General features: G+C 40.5%; 3 protein-coding genes across 4 annotated transcripts; 2 read left to right on the forward strand and 1 right to left on the reverse strand.

The window, feature by feature from the left end:
- Window positions 1-777: 777 nt before the first annotated feature.
- LOC311032337 (G1/S-specific cyclin-D2-like) lies at window positions 778-12,054 on the forward strand. 2 transcript variants are annotated; one of them, XM_084039041.1, is made up of 5 exons: window positions 778-1,173; window positions 2,080-2,295; window positions 4,646-4,805; window positions 7,068-7,213; window positions 9,062-12,054. In XM_084039041.1, exons 1-5 carry the CDS (start codon window positions 985-987, stop codon window positions 9,224-9,226), a joined length of 876 nt encoding a protein of 291 aa, XP_083895167.1. In that variant the 5' UTR covers window positions 778-984; the 3' UTR covers window positions 9,227-12,054. The 2 variants fall into 2 exon arrangements, with proteins under 2 accessions (XP_083895167.1, XP_083895166.1); XM_084039040.1 differs by having other exon boundaries at window positions 779-1,173; window positions 7,068-7,216.
- A 769-nt stretch (window positions 12,055-12,823) lies between these two features.
- tigarb (TP53 induced glycolysis regulatory phosphatase b) lies at window positions 12,824-16,232 on the forward strand. The gene is made up of 6 exons (XM_084039033.1): window positions 12,824-12,911; window positions 13,224-13,261; window positions 13,399-13,520; window positions 14,145-14,222; window positions 14,330-14,440; window positions 15,170-16,232. Exons 1-6 carry the CDS (start codon window positions 12,880-12,882, stop codon window positions 15,602-15,604), a joined length of 816 nt encoding a protein of 271 aa, XP_083895159.1. The 5' UTR covers window positions 12,824-12,879; the 3' UTR covers window positions 15,605-16,232.
- A 2,163-nt stretch (window positions 16,233-18,395) lies between these two features.
- fgf23 (fibroblast growth factor 23) lies at window positions 18,396-21,047 on the reverse strand. The gene is made up of 3 exons (XM_084038641.1): window positions 19,889-21,047; window positions 19,696-19,799; window positions 18,396-18,920 (listed from the first exon to the last, which is right to left on the reverse strand). Exons 1-3 carry the CDS (start codon window positions 20,382-20,384, stop codon window positions 18,462-18,464), a joined length of 1,059 nt encoding a protein of 352 aa, XP_083894767.1. The 5' UTR covers window positions 20,385-21,047; the 3' UTR covers window positions 18,396-18,461.
- Between the last annotated feature and the right edge of the window lie 21 nt (window positions 21,048-21,068).

The raw sequence follows: 21,068 nt of genomic DNA on the forward strand, positions 1-21,068 counted from the left end.
TTTGATTGAATATTGTGTTTATTGTATCTTGAATTTGTAGTTAGTGCATTAGTCCGAAGACAGAAATTAGCTTAATCTGGTACAGTAGGCTCTTTTCCTTCAGAGATTTATGTTTTTCTGTGCATGGTCCTGGCAAATAAATGTCATAAACTTAACTGACTTTTACTTTTATGTTTTATTTCCTTTTTTGGTGAGATGCACTCATGACTGGGTTTTTAATTTCATCAGGAAAATATTCATTAAACTAAATCAAACTAATAAATACAACATTTTAACATGTCAGTTGTTGCCATTATTATTAATTTGATGCTTCATAATAATAACAATTTATATACTAATAATAATAATTATTATTACTATTATTATTGTTGTGTTGTTATACTCATTCTATGGAAACTAGCTGTGTCCTTTAATTCCTAATGAGCAACAACCTAAAAAAGCTAAAAAGCTTTCATAATATATACGTTCTATTAATTTATTCATTGTACATTCATTTAACAATAATAATATTGTGGTTATTATCCTCTATTTCATGCAGAAAGGCACCACAGAAGTAGGTTGTATTCTAAACTGGTTGGGAAGCATGAAAACATGAGGACTACGTCATGGTCCAAAGTATTGTTAAAACAGTAGAGCCAGACCGGAAGCTGAACATTCCTTAGTAGAGCCGGAGCTGGAAGGGAAGGGTTTGTGCCACAGCGACTTTTATTTTGAAAGCCCTAGCCGGATGCTGTCTTCTTCGTTGCGTCCGTTTTGATACCGAGCAAGCAGCCGCAGAAGAAGAAGAAGCAAAAGTGAGGCAGCAGCAGGACTGGAGCAAACCTAGCAGTCTCAGCCTCATGCTTCATTCGGGCCACTTCTCCTCCTCCTCCTGGCTCCTGTCGACAACATTGTGACAATATTTATTTTTTAATTCGTATTATTAAGCCACCAAACAACAGCAACAACAACAAAAAGTGGAGGGGGGGAGAAGGGGGCCGAGTCATGGAGCTTTTTTGCCTGGAGTCGGACATAGCCGTGAGAGCCCAGCCTGACCCAAACATCCTCTATGATGACAGAGTCTTGCAAAGTTTATTAACAATTGAGGACAGGTTTTTACCTCAATGCTTCCAGCGTTTCCAGAAGGATATTCAGCCTTATATGAGGCGAATGGTTGCAGGTTGGATGCACGAGGTTGGTGGGCATTTTATGCATTGAAGAGCTAACCTAAATGCTTTAGCTATATGTATATATATTGTTTTTTTTGCATGTTGACACGTATTGTCGGCTCATAAACTGAGTGTTTTAGTTTATGGAGAGTTGTTATGGATGGTAACCTTTCTGACAATTGAATGAGAATGACTCACCAAAGGCGTGGGAGAGTCGGAAATTCCACCACGAAGAAAACTCTGCTTCAAAGAAATAGCCTAGCTAGATATTTACATTGGTTAAAAGCTACAAAGTCGGTGCTTTCTGCCAACTAGCTAGCTCAGGCGTGACATGGGAAGTTGATCTTAATTTACATAATCGAAAAACCGACAGTTCCCCTTTTAAATAATTATTATTAATTTTCTTAAGTGGCTCAAGCTCGTTGGTTTTAGTCGGGCAACGTGCATGCAGAACCACTTTCAGTTTTGGAGATAAAATCACTTCATGTTCGTACAATATTCTGTTTTTGATGTGTCGGGAATTCTTTCAATACACCTTGTTAACATTGTGCACACATTTTAAAGCTCATAGATGGTATGTATTTTATTTTTAAATATTTCTTTTGAACACTAAGTTCCCAACAAGGAAGAGGAGTTGAATGGCGACGTTTTTGCTGAACGACTTCCTATTGAACTCATTTGTTTCTGCCTTGCCCTGACTTTGCTGAAGTGATATGAAAATTAGTGATTTAACCTTTAACCCAACACAACTAAAGCGTGGGGGGGAAAACCCACATTCTTCAGCAAAACTTTTCCCATCTTCGACTGCTCCTCTGCTTTGAAGTCTGTATGAGGAAGCATGCTATGTAGGCTGCTTTTCCTGCTACTTTATATATTCTTTATTATTTTACTTTCAACTAATTTTCTCTTACATTTCTGTCTCTTTTTTTAGGTGTGTGAAGAGGAGAAGAGTAATGAAGATGTCTTCCCCTTAGCCATTAATTATTTGGACAGATTTCTAGCGGTGATGCAGACGAGAAAGAATTATTTGCAGCTTCTGGGAGCTGTGTGCATATTCCTGGCCTCCAAGTTAAAGGACTGCAGGCCACTGTCAGCCGAAAAGCTTTGCATGTACACAGACAACTCCATTGCACCACAGGAACTGCTGGTAAGAACTAGAAATTTCAAAAGCCCCATTCACGAGAAGCTAAAAAATGCAGCGTCATATTTTGGGCTGATTTTATAATGCTAATGGATATATTGGTTTCACAGGAAGTATCCCATTTTCTTTTATAAGTGGAGCTGTGCAAAATACAGCCACATCCTTTCTTTGGATCCATGTGGACTGAAGAGACATGTGATGCCATCTAGTGCCAGTTATGCAGTATAGAATTTGGATATCTTGCGGTACATGGACTTGTTCTGATCTACTGAGTTGATACCAAAAAGCAGCCAAAACACTCTCCAAACATCCATATGAGGATCAACAAGAGGATTATATCTCTTTATGGCATTTACAGGAATACTTTTAATTGTTTTTGCTTACTTGAGGCTGATTTAAGTGTGTCCAACACAAACTTGCTGTTGTTTTTGACAGCAAGTAGCCACCATAAGGCTGAAACCAACAATTATTTTCATTATCAGCAGTTTTCTTGATTTAAAATTGTTGGTGTTTGGGATGTTGGTTGAACAAAACAAAGAATTTAAAGATCACAAATTATAGATTAAAAAACAAATACAATAGACGTATTTCACGATTTAATTACTGTATATGACAATTTATAGACAAAAGCTGAATTGATAAAAATAATCATTAGTTGTATGCATAAATAAAAGCAGCACATCCTCCCATTTGAGAAGCTGCGACCATCTTCCGGATGCCATTTTACAATTTGCTTATTATTTAAACAAAACCGCTCCACATGCTCTCGATACATCCTCCTGTGTCGCCTGCAAGCTTTTGAGGGAAATGACATTCATCCCATTTGATGCTCCATATTGTCATACGACTCCAGATTCCTGGATATCCTGACAGGATGCACAGAGAAGGCCCTGAGAGCCAGTCAAAGGTGTTGCAGCTCTTCCTTGTAATGAATAGTCTGCCACTGGTGCTTCAGCTGAATGAGAGGGAGGGGGGGGCAGCTGTCCAGGAAGTGTGCACACCGACAGTAAACCTCCGCCCCGGCTCATCTCACTGTCAACAATCTCCACAAGGGCTGAAAAATGTTAAATGACTTGTTGGTTATGTACAGGAAATCCACATAAATGATGGCTGACATTTCAGGTGATGGGAGGGTGGAGGTGGGACTGTCCCTGTCGGTGGTTTCATTCTTTACTACGCCTTTTAAGTTTCACTGAGGTGATAAATACGGAGATGATCAGTATTTATTCATCAGAATAAAACATGTCAACCAGTTTAGTTACATTAACTAAACGCTTTTTTTAAACTATAACTTAATATGCACTTTAATTAGTGTTTTTCGTTAGCCTTCTCTTTCTGCTACATATAAAACTTTCCTCAGTAATGTAATGGTGCCGTCATCCTCTCGTGATTCTGAAATCAAATTGAAATGACTGAGCAGTTCTCTGCATATGGACGACATCACGGTATTCATACTGTGAAGTTATAATAGGTGACGTCATGGGGGACCAAGAGGAGAAATGTCAGTACAGCTTTACAGACCGACTCTGATGCTTCACAGCAGCCTCATTATGTGGTGTAGGGATTGATTTGGTTATATGAGACATGAAATCAATACTTTTTCATTTTTTAAATGTGAAACAGGAGGTGTACAAACTTTATGAAAATATGTATGGCAGTTTGAGAATACACTAGTTCACAATGCTTATCAAGATTTGAATCTCTTGACTTTACTTGCAGAGGTCTGATGATATATTTAGCAGTACATTGGCATGTCTTCAAGCCCATGTGCTTACGACTAGTCCGAGTTCTGTAAGTATTTGTGAATGTCAGCATTTATGTGCACATTTTTATAGCTCTCGTCTTAAAATACAACATGCATACAGAAAAACGGGAAACCGTGACACATCTATAAATGGGGAAATTCTTAAGATTGACTCAACACACAGGAAATTAAATCATGAAACACCTTTTCTTGCTGGTGCAAAGGCTCCCTGTATGAAGAGTCGTCTCTGTGCTGCTGCCTGTGCAGAGCAGTCTCATTGTAGCCGGTTGAGGCTTGTGACAGGAAGGAAGGGGCTAGCTGTCTCATTGGCAGGGCAGAGCTTGTCACATGCCGGCTTTATGAACACAAAGGATGTGAGGAATGAGAAAGGCACGCAGATAATAAGATACAGCGAGGAGAGATAAAGTGAAGAAATGTTACTCTTCTTACAGAGCCATTTCCTCTAGGGAAAAGGGTCGGGCTGTGATCTTTTTCACGGTCAATGGAGGCATGGCAGCACGCCATTTAACCCTCAGACTGAGTAGGTTCTGCCAAGAGACTGAGAAACTGACTGAGACTCCTTTTTTTTAATCTTCTTCTTCTGTGTTTCAGGACTGGGAGCTGGTCGTTCTGGGGAAGTTGAGGTGGAACATGGCTTCAGTCATCCCCAATGATTTTATAGAGCACATCATACGCAGACTTCCCCTCCCCAAAGACAAGCTGGCGATGGTCCGCAAACACACGCAGACATTCATCGCCCTCTGTGCAACAGGTAACGCAGCTGTAAATCATCTCATACGCCTCTCTTCTCGCCCGGTCACTTTGCTGCCTTGTGATTCCCACATCCACCAGAATATTCCCACACACAAACATTCTCCCATCGTGAGTCATCTGTGACCTCTTTCTTCTCTCTACTGGCTGCCTTATCCGTGTTCTAGTCTCGGCCTCTAGTCTGGCCTTTTCTGCACAGCTGCTCAAAGTTGCTTAAAGTGGTCATTTCCACATATCTCTCCACTAAGCGTCTGGGGAAAATCATATCCGTGCTTTTGGTTAGATAAAACATGTACGTGGGTAATGATAGCGATTTTATCATACTGTATCTTATGCTGTATGGCTCAGGTGCAGCCAAACTCTCCCTGTATTGTTTGTTGACAGGGAAGCGTCCAGGTTTAAAAAGTCAGGGCAGTGATCCAATGATCCTCCTTCCTCCTCCCGCCCCGACCTCATGTCCAAAATAAACTCTGGAGGCTCTGGAGAAGCACAAACTCAGATGTCCCCTGAGGCCTCTCTCCTAGGTGAATTTGCATGGCATTCCTTTGGCTATGCGAGGAATCCCTCCTAATATTTTCATATCCTGGACAAAACTACTGCAGGATCACCTAATACACACAAGATACAGGACCGCTCTGTCACAAAGCTGCCTTTCATGTGCTACCTCCTTTCAGCTAACTCGATGAGGGGAAATAAAACAAAGGAGGTCACTTTAGTGCAACGGCATTCCTCCCGAACACCAGTGTGGTCAGATCTGGCCTATCAGCACTTGTTTACTAGAAACTAGTTATTGGAACCATAGGCTCCTTCAATAAGTTTCATGTCCCGTTAAGCGCAGTTTAAGTGTCACACTTTTTTTTTATATTTGGGTGTGTTTCAGTGGTCGCCTCTGCTATTCATAAGCAGCTGGTTATATCCAAGCACAAAGCAGCCGCAGTGGAAAAAAAAAAAAGAGGCCTGCTGTGGTTGTGCAGTAATGTAAATGTTTGGAGTTTTATATGGAGTTGAGATGTTATTCTTATGATGGAGGAGCTCCTCCTATGGACAGCTGGCCCCTGGAGGAGAAGATGGGCGTAGTGGAGCAGGCTGCTCTCCAGGGTTTAATCAAATCTATCAGGCCACCACGTCTGGTGTGCACTGGGCTAGGACTATGTGTTGGGTTGGACTTTACAATAGTGTGTGCCAAGTCTCTGCCTTTTTAAGATTGGTCATGTCCAGCTGAGACCAGTAGAAGCCTGTGTATTGTTATAGCTCCTAACTGGTGGGAGAAACTCCTGAAAATAAGCGGCGACTTTCCATAGTCCACTCTGTGAAATAAACCAACTGGCATCTTAACGGGTCATTTGAAGCGGTTTACAAACGCTCACAGTTTGAACATGGAAATATGCTCTGGCGCCGCTTTGTTCGACAGCTCATGATGTATATGTAAAATACGCACCAACAGCTATTCATATATCAATAGATAGATTAAGCTGATTTGCTCAGTCAACTGGAACGACGTCCCGATTGCAACATCTGTTCCTCACACGCCTCGGTGTTTGACAGTGATTGGTCAAACACCGATTACTGTCGACATCGTGAATACGTTTATTCATGTAACATGATGTCAGCCGTAGAAACGGGGCCAACCCCACCCCTGCTCTTAGCTCAAGACTTCCTCTGAAAATGTTTCTCTCACCAGCTTTGTGAAACATTGTTTAAAATAAAGTATTTTCGTGAGGAACTTTTAGTTTCCTAAGATACTTGAATGTGTTTCCCATGAAATGAGAATGGCGAGGGAGGTAGGTAGGTTTCATTGGCAGCCACATCATGAGCTGCACTGAAGCAGCTTCGGCTCAGTACTTGTGGAAGTGTTACTCTCCACGGCTGCCTCCTCTTCCGCCTCCTCCATCCAGGCCTGTTGTCGCTTAAGCCTTTTAGACTCGGATATGACCAGGGGGAGTCGTTCCTGGAACTCATTGCACAGCATGTAGGAGTATTCTTACTCTGCTTTTCTAATCAGAGCTGAAGTTCCTATAAAGGAAACCACACAGGTTACACAGCGCGGCTACGTCTGTCGAAATTCACACTGTGGGAAAGTCAGCTTCAGCTGTGCTGCATGCATATTGAAGTTTTTTGCACCACTCATCTCTCCCACTTCCTCTGGGTTGGATTGGAGTGATGCAGCTCTTTGTGTCACGGCTACAAATGTGATTTTTCGTACGTCACTGTGGCCTAAAGCTGCTGCCTGACTAATTGCCCATTAATCCTTTCTCCCCATCAGATGACCGCCTTGCCATGAACCCTCCTTCCATGATCGCCACCGGCAGCATGGGAGCTGCCGTCTGTGGTCTGCAGCTGGACCACAGTGACCAGAGGCTGACTCGAGACAACCTGACAGACCTGCTGGCCAAGATCACCAACACAGAGGTGGTGAGTTGAACAGTGACGGAGATTTATACCTGCCAGAAGGAATTACTCAATAGTTTTTAGTGATGCACAACAATGCATTGTTAATAATAATCATTGCAACATCTCACGCAGCATAAAAGGCCCTTTAGTAAACAACAGCGATGACTTTAGTAGTGGCAGATTGAAGCTATTTACTTTTCATGGAGAGAGAGGGAGAGCGAGCGTTTGGCTCTTGGCTGTGGAGCCAGACTGCTGCTATAAAGAGCAGCGGCAGAGGGAATGTCTTCTTAAAACTCAGAGCCCACATTCTTGTGGTAGGACACATGCAATTTCTCCGCATGGCTCCTACTTTAGCTGCGTGCCCCTCCTGGTGGAGGGATACGTTCGTAATGAAGTCGGGAGCGTCTTTTTTTTTTCCAGAGCAAAGGCCTGATGAAGAAACAGAAAGTTATCCAAACTTTCCACAGACCTGCAGAACAACACTTAAGAACATTTTTAGACGACTATAAATGTATGAAAACTCATCAACTTTAATGTATTCGCTGAATTATAGATGCAGTGGAAGTGAATGTAGCTTTAAAACACATTATTGATTATGAAATCTGCTGTAAACAGGTACTATGTTATTAATAAAATATAAGTGAATGGGCCTCCATAGACTTTACTATAAAATATAAGTCATATTAAGTCAGTACTTACCATCATAATGACAGTATGTACAGTTGATCAGTGTGCAGTAATGAGCTTTTTAAAATTGAAATGGTGTGTATTGCATAAATTGGCTGAGAGTTAAATATAATGGATCTCTATAGTGATTTGGAATTTCATTTAAATAACTCAAAGTATACTACATATGAATAAAAAAGTCACAGCAGACAATAAGACTCATTATTTGACAAAGAAAAATCACTCTATCTTTCCAAAAAGAAATAGTTATCCCAGTGTGTGCTTTTCGTTGTCACAGTGAGTCATTGTTACACCGGAGGACCAGTTCAGAAGCGTAGAAATCTAAAAAGGCCGCAGCCAATGAGCCACAGGAACAACATGGTTTGCCTCTTAGCTTGTGGTTACGTTGCCACGGTGACGAGGGCCCCGCAAACCCAGCCGTCACAACAGGCCCTCCGACTGCAGCCCATCGGGTTCCAATTATCCGTACATTTCAAAGGAATGTTGGCCTCTTTGCGAGCCTCGGTTCATTCTTTTAAGAGTCCTGCAGCCGGCTCAGTGAGCCAGACCTCCCACATCTTCCACACAGACCTGCAGAGGGATGCGGGCGGACAGACAGAGGATCCCCTTTCACTGGAGGAGCTGTCCAAAAACATCCGGTCCCACTGTCCTGTATTCTGTTTTACACCAAACTCAGAGGTTCAGGGTGCAGTAGGTCAAAGCCATTTCCTCTAGCCCTCCACATGGGACTGACCGTGCTGCAAACCCAATGGGGGGGTGGAGGAAGGGAGTCCAGATCTGCTTATCTTATGTTCCCTGATAGACCAAATAGATCCTTTTTAGGCACCTTACCTCCACACATTTCCCCTGTATTCATACCTCAGACATACAGGTCTGGTGTCAGAGAGGATTCCTGTTCCCACCATGTCGCTCGATGCATTGCGTTGTTGAATTGGAGCGTGCTGGTCACTGATGCAGATTATTCTAGGTGCCTTGTTTTGGTTTGTGGCAGCTCTGTATGTTCTTAAATTAACGTCTTTATAGCTGGATTTGTGGCGACTAAAGGATGCCTTGCACATGGGCTAGAAACGGTTAAATGGCAAAAAAAGAATGCAGGAAAGTCCTCAAAAACAAAGACGATCCTGGACTCTATGGATTGTTTGCTTGCCTGTTTTAATGTCCCATCCTCTTTGGTTTCAGGATTGTTTGAGGGCGTGCCAGGAGCAAATAGAGCGCATGCTGGCCACCAGCCTGCTGCAGGGCCAGCAGTACCGTAGAGAGAATGGCATCAGAGCAGGCAACAAGGCGAGGGAGCAGCAAGACCAGTCCAGCACCCCCACAGATGTGCGTGACGTCAACTTATGAACTCCCATCACCACATGACTCGCACACACCGCCCATTCCTGCGTTACCAATGAACTAATGGGAGCGAGGGAGGCATGAGTCGCCAGTATCCACGTCGAGGCGCTACACGAGCGATGGTGTGACAATCTATGAACTTTTAGAAAATAAGAAATTTCTAGTTTTTCTCCTTTTTGCCCCATTCCTTTCACGTCGGATGTACTTTCATCTTTCGTACGGGCCACATTTAATCAAACAAGCTATTTAAAAAAAAACAAAACTTGATAGTGCCTTAGGTTTCCCAGAATAGAAATCTGAATATATTTTCATACTTGAAAAAAGAAAAAACAGCATAATTATATTAAATATACGTTTCTTTTGATACAACCTAGTAAATAAATATGATAAATAATGTATATTTAGCTAGCATTTAGTTATGTTACTCTTTTATCATCTTTAGTGAGCAGTTATCAATTCACAGTTTCATCGGGGTTTCCTCCCCTGTGCAGGAAAGCTCCTACAGTAGTAATTAAAATGCTGATTGAGTACATGGCATTTCAAGCAACCTGATATGCAGTCAGAGGATCGCTACTGTAGCTAGCTGCTCTCTATCGCTATCATACTGTGCACCTGTAGCACTGCTTCCTATTTATGCTGAAAAGCGCTGGCCAGGAGTGGGCTGGGCCTGCTCACGAGGACACGAGGGGGGCTTTGAGGTCTGGAGCAGTCGCTACTGTTAAAGGTCAACACGGAGGACAAGGCCAGTTCATGAAGGTCTTTGAATTCACTGCCAAATCCACAGACCAGTACAGTATGCTAATCAGATGATATGTACGTGTATTATAATTCAGCGAGGCTCCATTATTATTGTTCTGTTCTTGGTCTAGCTCCTACGTGTTAGAGTGTTTTAGTAGATGGTTTGCAGGCGATTTTAGCCTCCGCTAGGTAGAACTGATGTTACTAGTGGAAAGGGACTTGGCATGTTTTTTTTTTGTTTTTTTTACCAGGTTTAAGATGAAATGGACAAAGGTTGAAGGTTTTTCTTGTGAGGTTTTTTTGGAAAAGAAATGCAAGTGGAAAGTTGTGGGTGGGCGCTAGAAGTGCGGATTGATGAATGACGGCGTATCGGCGAGGATTTGAACTTAAGCTATGTAAACGTTTCTGCAGTTGCACGATACTTGAGTGACACACAGGAGGAGGAAAATGCCTGGTGATGTCCAGGGAGATCAGATCAGGTGTGCTGCAGTTTCTCCTTCTATCAATTTCAACTTTTTTTTAAGGTTTTTTTTTTTGTTTTGTTTTTTTGAGAGTGGGCGACTTGGAACAATATTAATGCACTTTTAAAAACACACTCCTTAAGAATGGTAAGGGGATGGTGGTCGAGGAGAGTTCAGTGGGTTGTTAGGGTCTTTAAAAAAAAAAAAAAAAAGTTTTTCTTTTAAGTTATTGGATTTTTTTTCTGGGCTGGATTCCCATGGGGTAACGCACATTGTCTTGAACGCTACGCCCCAGCAGGTGAGTAGACGTAGGATAATCTGTGTTATAGTATAATAGAATATAAACTAAGGAAAGCCAAGTCACTTGTAGTCTCTTTTTTTTTTTTGATTCAGTGCGTCTATTTAACCTTACTTGAATTTTTTTGTTAATTCATAGCCAAAACCTTCCAATAGTTCTGTCAAAGAGTTACACACATACTGTGTCCATGTTTTTTTGCTCTTTTTATGTAAACTGCTCTCTGAACTGAATTTGTAAAAGTGAGTTTTCTCCATTCTAGACATGGGTAGGTAGGGGTTTACATGGTGTGAACGTTTGGACTGTATATAACCAATTTCCCCTTGAGCAGTGATGCTAAAACATCCTCATTTTAGAACAGAAATATAATTTCTTAATTGTATTCATGCATGTTCTGTTGTGCAAAAAAGCCAAATGTTTTTTTTTTCTTCCAAAAAAAAAAGTGCTTTAAACAGGAAAAAAATGTTTATGCTTTAATAGGTTTTGCCTATAATTTGAAAGAGATAATTCCAAAGTGAGAAACCTAGATTATACACATCATTCTCTTGCTGCTATGAAGCTTTTCTTTTCTAGTCTTACACAAAGATGCCTTATTGTGATTCACATGTGTGCTGCTATATTATGAAATGTTGTATATGTAACAAGTCTTCTTTGCTTTTCTGTTGTATGTGTACTGGAGGGAACGTAACAGTTTGGTGCGGGACTGGAAGTACTTGTTTTTTTTTTTGCCGATCTTTTTTGATTAGCATGTTTTATTATTTTAATTGTTTCATGTGTATCTTTATATTCTACCATATTCTTGCTGCTTCTTTGTATTGTTTGTGTACCTCAGGTCAATTTGGACAGATAGAGCGAGAGCCCATCTCGCATTACCTCATCAAACTTCACATCAGACACACGTCGTTTTCACTCTGAATTTGTTGGACGGGTTTCACTTTTTTTTTTTTTCTGTCTGGATGAGAGGGATAACAATGTTTCTTCTCTTTAAATCTAGAAATGTCTTCCGCCAGATTCCACTGAGCAGTTATAAGTGCCTATACTTTAAAATAGGTTAGTTTATATATCTAAGTAAAACAAAAAAACATCCTATACTGTTTGTTATACACGTATTGGAAGGACAAAAAAATCTTTGGAATTTCATTGGCACGTTTAGATCGGTTGATTGGAATAAAATGGAATATTGTTTATTTTTGAGGTACCCATTTAGTCGAAGTTTAAACCACAAGAATGTGTTATCATTGTCCAGTGTGGTTGTGTTTCAAAACTCCTCTCCCACTATCCCCATGTGCAACCACACAGTGTACCTCAACCATTTCTCCTCAATAAATTGGCTAAAATCACATGACTGGTTTATTTGTCATCTTCTGTACAGACATCTGCAGAAATAATAAATCAGTCGGACTGTGACTTTAGTGAGATATTACCTTTCTGTTGCCACTAGAGGACGACTAAACCTCTGAAAACAGACGAGTGAGTAAAAGCAAATGGTTATGCTCTCAAATTTATATTAAAATCTGTACAGAGGCCTACAGTCTGAAACATTTGATCTGATACATTTATTTTTGTATTTACTGTTAAGTTTGAAGATTATTTTTCATCAGTACAAATACAAAAAATGCAAGTTGGGTGGAAATAGATGGATGCTGATCTCTTTTCTTTTTTAGCCAAACACAAATATTGTCTGTATTCTTTTTAAGACTTGAAGTACAGTTAATTTTATTGATATTTCATTTTTTTTTAAACAAGAATTTAGGCAAGCTTTAGATAGCACTGAAAAGGAGGGGCACTGTTGACAGTTAAACATAGTACATGTTATTTATAATAATAATAATAATAATTTTAGCACAATAATCAACATGGGACTGTAAATGCTCTTATTTCTACGTGTAGACATATGAGATAATAATGATGTTTAGGATTGCAGATTTTTCAGAATAACTTTATATATTCAAATCACCTTTTAACCATCAAATGTTACTTAGCCAGTAAGTTCATTGTAATAGTAGTTATAATTTAGAAATAACTAGAAACACAACAACTATATAGATATAAAAAAGTTGTCTCCGATGTGATGTACGTCATGACGCAAAGGCTACGTCACTTGATTGCGGCCGAACCAACCAGGAAGTGCGTAGCACGAGAGCAGAGAGAGAGCATCCGTTGACATGTTTACATTTAGTTTAACGCTCGTACGGCAGTAAGTGATTATTCTTGGGTTTAACTTGACTTGTATGTTCTCCGCGGGCGTGAATATGAATGAAGTGATGTTGTGACTTTATCTGACGGAAACAGAGCGACCTGTCAGTTTTGTCATTGAGCACGGCGACTGAATGTATGCGGTTTAGAGTTAACAGAAGCAAGAGTTAACTTAGCGAAAGTGTGCATTGAGTTGTCAGTCTTCTGAACTAACCTAGACGAATGTTTGAACGCAGAATTACTATCTTTTAATGAGGTGAAATACAGTGTTGTGGTTAAGCTAATTCAATGACATTGCTGTGTTTTCACACAGTGGGGAAACGCAGTACAACAGGGAGAAGCTGCTGCAAGGTACGTTGATGAAGTCTGCTTGGACTACAAGTCTCTGGTCAAACGTGGCTTTTACAGCTATGCGTTATTAAATGCTACAGAGGACGAATACTTCAACAGGCCTGGTGAAGACTCATTAACTGGGTCTGTTCTTGCAGGTCAAGGTGTGGACACGCCTCTGTCAGAAACAGGTGTGCAGCAGGGCGAGGCCGCAGGAAGATACCTCAGAGATATCGCATTCAACAATGTGTTTGCCAGCAACCTACAACGAGCCATGCAGGTAAGTCAGACTCATTGTTTATTTTATTCATGACAAGTATCAAACAAAACTCCACAATGAATACTAACTACTAACAAGTAGTCTGTGTAGCATTATTATTGATTAAAATCCCAACGACGAGCCACACTGTTGCATTGAGTGACATTTTACTTTTATTGTCATTAATAAGGACACTGCAGTTTATTTTGACGATGATGCTATATGCACTTTTTTCCTGGAAATGCTCACTAGATAATCAAATATGTATTAATCCGCTGCCGAATATGGTCTCCAACATTTTTTCCGAAGAAATATAAGAAAGACTAACAGGATTTGTAGGCATTATCTTTAAAACCTTGAATCCACAGTTTTGAGATACTTTAAAATGATATTTTTTGGGTCTGTTTGACTTTTATTTCCCACCAGGAGCAAAAAAAAGTTTTTTTCCTGAATGTGAAGGAAAAGGGAAAAACAGGTTGCATGTAAAAGAACTTCCAGATATAAAATAGTTGTGTGAACATTCATGTCTCTGTGGTCTTCGACTCCCTGACGGCGTATTAATTCCCTTTGTAAATTTCTCCATGACAGATTATTTTGGCGCTTACAAATGAGTCATTAATTCCCAGATGACATTTCTTCCTCCAGACAGCTGAAATCATTCTGAGGAACAACACTCACTGTTCTGGCATGGAGCTGGTTTTGCAGCCGTTGCTCAGAGAGCGGGTACGATCTGTTGTCTTTTAACTTTGTCCAGATAATAAAGTTTTTAAATGTAGTACTACACGGGTTGATTTTATGAGCTCTAAGTCGTGGTTGTGTTGTTAATGTAGGGCTTTGGTGTTGCTGAAGGACGTCCCAAAGATGATTTGAAGAACATGGCCAATGCTGCCGGCCAGTCATGTCGTGACTACACTCCACCAGGAGGAGAGACTTTAGACCAGGTGAGTCAGATATACTCAGAAACTCACACATTAAAAAGTCAAAAACAGCCACTTTGAAACTCAAGGTCAAGAGAGAATTGCTTGTGCAACAGCACCATGTAGTGCCCGTTTTTAATATTGCATTTAAAACTCTAGAGAGATAACTGTTGTAATGCATCATTGTGACTGTTCAATGACTGTCAATCATGTCAGCCTTTCATGAAACGGAAGAATAACTTGTTTGAAGCTTTGTGACATGCAATTCTTTATTTAATGCAATTGATTTTTAGAGTTTAATATGAGCCAAAAATGAAATCTGTAATATTTATTGACATTTACGATAATGTCTGCCTAATTCTGCTGCTGTTTTTAATGCAGATTTTTATTCTCTTGCTATAAAATTTCAGAAAATAGTGAACAATGCTCATGATAATTTACGTGCAGTTTTCAATTATCTTGTTTTATCAACAGTTTAAAAAAAAAAAGGTTATAAACAGAATAAAAAACCAACAGGAATTCTCAAATAGAGAATCTGCAACCAGAAGATTTTTGGGCAACTCTCTTCAAACAATCAATCGTCGATACAATCATTTCAGCTCTATTTATTTAAATACAATACGTACAAGGATTTAAAGGAAACCGTAGCTGACAGAAAGAGACTCAAACAGAGACGGTTTTGTCTCTCAGTCATTGGCTGACAGTTGATTCACGCTCTCAAACCTGCTCTGGTTCATTTCACCTTGCCTCCAGGTGAAGCTGCGATTCAAAAAATTCCTCAAAGTCCTTTTCAAGCAAATGTTGGACGAACGCGGCTGTTCAGGACCAGATGCCTCAGCAGCGGCATCGGAAGCTGGAGACGCCGCAGGCAGGACTGAAGCTGCTGCCTCAGGCATCGCTCCTGTTGGCTCGGCTGACGATGGTCTCCACGGAGTGGCGGTCCACGCTCTGGTCGTGAGCCACGGCGCCTACATCCGTGTAGCCATCAAGCACCTCGTAGAGGACTTAAAGAGCTCCCTGCCTGCAGGGGTGAAGATCTCCCAGCTGTTCTCTCCCTGTCCAAACACGGGCATCAGTCGCTTCGTTTTCACCCTGAACCCGTCCGAATGCGACCCGGTCCTCTCGGCTTCTTGCTGCATCTTTACCAACAGGAAGGATCACCTGGAAAACCACACACCGGCAGAATAGTGTAAAGGGAAAGAGATGGGATTAAAGTAGTATGCGTACTGTTTGTGTGCTCATGTACACAGCCTCATACGGGTACAATCATCAATACTAAAGGGGAAATAAGTGGCATAAGACCTCAATGTTACCACAGGTAACTGAAAAGCAACGTTCATGATGAACTGTTTTTGCGTTTTACTTTGAATCAATAGTCAAAACTAGTGTGCGGTGCTGTATTATCAAACAGTGTGATCATCCTCCAGGTGTCGGCCAATGAGGACTGGTGTCCTACATTTTAAATGTTGTTAACCTATTCTATGTTCTACCAAACTCAGAGCCGTCAGTACTTTTGGTATTTTCGAGGTTGATGTGTCTCCTGTGATGCTGCTCATTTCACTTGTGCAATACAAAAACATAATACTAAATCTCTGTGGCGTTTTATACATTACTGTACAGGAATGTGCAATACAGGTTGCAAATATCATAAAATGCTGTGAAACTACAGTTGATATCCATCCAGCTCCTTAGTGTACAACATGCTTTTTTTTTCTTTCTACTTAAGCATGAACCTTGCAGCTCGTCTTCGCCTCGATATTTAAAGCACAATGTTAATATTTATGTGAAGGTGAAATAAAAAAATATGTAGACCCATTGAACATAAATGCACTTTTTTATACTTAACAGAATATAACAAGAAATAATGATTATAATTAATGAAGCATCGATGTGTTCATCACCTAAATGTTGCGGCTGGTAAAGGTGGCGCTAGTTTTACCAAAAGATTCAATAATATAGCATAATGTATACGTTTATTTATATTTAATAATCTCAATCTACAAAATTACTTGGAACTAAAACTGAAGTGGAGTAGAGGTATATAGAGGGAGATACATTGTAACTAAGTAATTTATTTAAGTACTGTACTTATGTACAATTTTGAGTTGCTTTCCTTGAATATATCCATTTATTTCTGCTACTTCATACTTCTACTCCTCTATAATTCAGAATCAAATATTCCCCTACTTTAATTTGACAGCTTCGGTGACTAGTGTGCATTCTGAATAAAAATGCATAAAAAAATGATCTATTTTTCTTGATGGATAAAGATAAGACTTGCCTAAGTACCATATCCAGGTACTTCTGCTATAAAAATAGGCTTAGTGGCTTCTACCACGTCTTTAACAACCGATAGAGATCAGTTTTCTCATCATGAGTGACTGGGGGGAAAGTTTCGGCGCTCCAGGCTCTTTATTGACGTCACTGCTGGACTGTGAACTTAATCCGCCTTCCAGCTCTTCTAATGCTTACTAATTAACAAGTTACATGTTGGTGATTTGATACATAACAAACATAGTTTTTTGGGGGGTCACCTTGAATCTCCAATTCCCCCAAAAAGTCTAAGTATTCCACTTAGAGGTCCGAGGTTAATGGGTGACACATTTCACAGATTAAACTGGCACCGGGTGTATTTTTAGAGAGGAGTGACTCGTGTACCTGTTTGCTAATTTAGATGTGGAGGCGTGAAAGTGCAGGATATTAAGCTAATGAGCGGAAACCGCTGAGTAATTGGGTCAGCGTTAAACCCGCTGACTCATTGATGACTTCCTGTCTGACAGCACAAAGTAAATGACAAGTTTGCATCAACAACTCACGGCACTACACACGTTTCCTTTTAGAGTTTATTTTTGTCCCGTCCACAACTCCAACTCATACATTCAAAGACAAACCCATGTTTTCTTATATGTACATTTGAACTGTAAAGCGTCCTCATAAATACCATAAATAACAACAAAGGAATGGAATTAAATAAATAAATACTCTTTGGGACTGGTTTTAGTGTGTGCTGGTGGTGCCCAGCACCTGTAAAGATTCAGATCAGATTGGATGGCTCAATTCGGCTAGATTGTACAAATACAGATACGTTAACAGAACAGATCGTATAGTAACTGTAGTTTTGAAAGGTTTTTGGAAATTGCTGTTTTAGGTTCAAAATGTAACAGTAAACAAACACCCAGTCTTCTATATCCAACCCAGTAAACTTCAGACTTTAGAAAATAGGCAAAACCTAACCTTAACTCTACTAAATGTAACTTTTAAGAATATTCATGTGTATAGATATATTTGTTTAAAATGATGCCTGCCTTATTTCTCATCAGTCGGCACTACGGTCCTCTAGAGGTAGGCGTCTGTCTTCGGTCTCACTTTGAAATGTGGGTTTCTCAGACCAGCTGTAAAAACCAATGCCAATGAGACAAGACCATAAAAAAACTAGGCTATAAGAAATGCACTCCTGCTGATCTCTCCCCAGTGTCGGGATTATTAGTTGCTAAGGTTTTGTTTTGCGTTTGCAATAGGACTCCTCACTCAAATTAATCATGTTGTTCTTCAGGGAAACCGAACTGTTTGTTTGAATAATTCAATCAATTTTATGGCTGTGTCTTGTCTAAGCTGTGGCTCAGTGTGCCAACTAATTGTGATGGATGAGGATGGGAAATGGATTTGGATCACTCAGCTTGGCACAAAACCAAAACTTAATGGATACCAAGATCAAACTAAATTTGTTATGAAATATGATGTGAAACTGCATTTGGAATTTACAAAATACTTAAAAAAACGTATTAAATCTGCAAAGAATTGTGTTTTTAACACTTATTGTGCAAAAGTGGCTGCTGGTCATGTCTTATATTTTGTATAAACAGTGTTTTTCTAAGAGTAATGATTGACAGTCGACATTATTTAGTCTAGTCACTGAAAAGTCAGTTTTTCAAAATCTAGAAAAAAATGACCCCCCCCCCCCCCCCCCCCCCCCCCCCTCCTATGATCACAAACATCAAGGTTATATACATTTATATAAATATACCCGTATCCGTCACCACTATAATCAGCCCATGGTTCCGGTGCTCCGCGGGCTGGCCGGGTTGGACGAGTGCACGTTCCAGGGGTCGTGGTTGGACGGAGCCAGCGGCGTCTCCCGGGACACGTTGCGCCCATCGTCCCCGGTCTCCACCTCCACCTCCACCTCCACCTCCAGATCAGCGTCGTCCTCCGGAACGGCCCGAGAGTCCGAGCCCTCCTCGGTCTGACCGAAGTAGACGTTGTGCGGGTCGGAGGGATCCACCACCTGGTTCCTCTTCTCCCTGTGCAGCAGGAGGCGCTCCAGCGGCACCGTGTTCCTCTTGGGCAGGAAGAGGGAGGTCTGGGGCAGGTTCTGGCCCGCTGCAAACACCTGCCGGGAGCCCTCCAGGTTGAAGAGGATGCCGGTCCGGCAGGAGTAGTACACGTCCCGGTTGTTCTCCAGAAGTCTGTGGTTGAACAGACAGTCGTCCCTGAGGCAAGTGGGCTGGAAGGCAGAAGGAGAGGGGCAATCAAACTACAGTGTAGGAAGTTTTTATTTTATTTTATTTTTTTAACAAAAAGCAAGATAATAAACTTTTTATAATAAATTTTTGCTAACTTTTATTTGTATCAGGATACCAGTTAAATCAACAATGAATATGCTGCTGATCTGAATATGCCTGACTAGATAGGATAATACATCCATCTTAATTGATACAAATATTTTACCCAAAAAATGCACATAAAAGTTGTAAAAAAAAATCCAAATCAAATATTTCTAAGCCGATATCTGTTCGGTACATTTTAATTGTATTTGTTTTAAGGAACTATTTACGAGTGAAATCTTACTTGAAAAGCAAAATAACTTCGCAGCTATTTGCAGTTTGTTCACTTGATGTCAATTAAATTAAAAAAGCCAATTATTAATTTGAATTATTACCAATCAATCAACGTGTTAACATCCTGAAGTTGCGGTAAAGTGTGTGCGTCAAAGGATAAAAGTATGCGTAAAACTCCAAATTGTGCCAAATATGAACACAAGACTAATCATTTATGGGGTGGATTTACTTAAAAGTAACAATTAGTCGAACAGCAATTAAAATAATGAAATACATTGATGTTTAAATATGCTATAGTTGCCGTACACTTGTGCGTAAAATGAAGACTCCTTGAAAGCAACAGCCGACAAGTGTTCCAAGGTAGAGGAACTCCACAGTTAAAGTTGAGTATACAGGATCGGTTGAGTTAATAGTAACAACCAAAAGGAAGTATTGTCTTACCGAGCTGAATGGGTTGCCCTCCAGATCCATACAAAGGTAACGGCCACTTTTGACGCCGAGGATGGCGATGCGCTCCCTTGTTTCAGCCCTCAGTAAAATCACACCTGCGGGGAAGAAGAGGCAATTAGCTCGGAGTGTTGGAGACAGGACTTCATATTGTCACCGTGCAAAAAAAGAAACAAACACATCTCACTATATGAACTCCGGACTGTAGTTTTTCGCACAGTGCCATCTAATCTGATCTCCAAGTAGAAGTTGTTCAGGTCCGTGGATGTCTGCAGGTGGACATATCTCCTCGGGTTCCCCCAGTTGGATCCAACCAGCGGTGAGAGATTCGGGGCCGTTTCCCCGAGAGGAAATCCCTGGAGCACGGCGAGCAAGAGCGCCACCACGGTGTCCCTCAACTTCAGTCTCGCGTTGACGTCCATCCTGGAGCAAACCGGCTGTGAGCTGCTGATGGCTTTCCAGATGCTCTGTTGTCCCAAAGTTTGGAGACAGGTCCTATTTAAAGCCCGAGTGCCACTCCTGCTCACATCCTTTTGCGTAAAAAAAAAAAAAAAAAAAAAACTCGCCCCCAAAGCAGATGTGCGGGTTTGCTGCAGCGGAAGAGCCACTTCCACCTCTGTCTGTTTATCCCGATGCTCTTGGCCAGACTGGACGATTATTTTTGGTGACACTTCTTGACTCATCCACCTTAAACATTCGTCTAAGACTATTTACTAATGGACTGTGTCTGGACCGGAGACTTATTGCATTGGGCAATATAGAAAATACACGAGAACAATGCAGAGTCGTTAAACATTATGTAACTTATCAGGAATAAAACATACTGTTAGTTATGAGTTAAATTTACGTTTCTATTTGTTGCAAACTCCAGAATTATTGACGTTGGAGTTGATTCATAATAAATCAAGCGTCATATTTTTGACAGTTTTGTGTAATGGACCATAGTTTGAAATTACTTCAGTTTGCTACTCTTACGCACCTGCCCAACTCAACATTTTCACCACTTTACCAGCAGAGGGAGCCACACCCTTATTTAGTCTAGTTTTACTCGGAAGTTACATTTGACTGGCTGAACTATTTTTGGATGTAGGACACATTTAAACCATAGATCAGTATAAAGAATACGCCTGGTCTTGTTTTAGGGAATACAAAAAACTGTTCAACAACTTTTCTCAAAAGTAAAATCTTTTTGTTTTTAAACAGGAAATTCAATTAAAATTAAACAAACTTCCAAATATAGAAAATCAAGATAATCTAATAAGTTAAATTTCCACAAGAACATAAACCGAAGGACATAAACAAAGACATGTTTTCCTTTATATTTATTTGACACCTTTAGATATTGGTTACCTCCAGATTATTAATAA

This window comes from Eutrigla gurnardus, assembly GCF_963514095.1.
Source record: "Eutrigla gurnardus genome assembly, chromosome: 21".
Taxonomy (NCBI): Eukaryota; Metazoa; Chordata; class Actinopteri; order Perciformes; family Triglidae; genus Eutrigla; species Eutrigla gurnardus.

Bases quoted from the DNA above. Each gene is read 5' to 3' on its own strand.
- LOC311032337 (XM_084039040.1), top strand. From the start codon at position 985: ATGGAGCTTTTTTGCCTGGAGTCGGACATAGCCGTGAGAGCCCAGCCT. The intron at 2,296-4,645 runs GTAAGAACTAGA...TCTGTGTTTCAG, and splicing joins TTGCACCACAGGAACTGCTG to GACTGGGAGCTGGTCGTTCT. The intron at 4,806-7,067 runs GTAACGCAGCTG...TCTCCCCATCAG, and splicing joins CATCGCCCTCTGTGCAACAG to ATGACCGCCTTGCCATGAAC.
- tigarb (XM_084039033.1), top strand. From the start codon at position 12,880: ATGTTTACATTTAGTTTAACGCTCGTACGGCA. The intron at 13,262-13,398 runs GTACGTTGATGA...CTGTTCTTGCAG, and splicing joins CAGGGAGAAGCTGCTGCAAG to GTCAAGGTGTGGACACGCCT. The intron at 14,441-15,169 runs GTGAGTCAGATA...CCTTGCCTCCAG, and splicing joins GAGGAGAGACTTTAGACCAG to GTGAAGCTGCGATTCAAAAA.
- fgf23 (XM_084038641.1), bottom strand. From the start codon at position 20,384: ATGAGTCAAGAAGTGTCACCAAAAATAATCGTCCAGTCTGGCCAAGAG. The intron at 19,800-19,888 runs GTGAGATGTGTT...TCTTCCCCGCAG, and splicing joins TACAGTCCGGAGTTCATATA to GTGTGATTTTACTGAGGGCT. The intron at 18,921-19,695 runs GTAAGACAATAC...TCTGCCTTCCAG, and splicing joins AGGGCAACCCATTCAGCTCG to CCCACTTGCCTCAGGGACGA.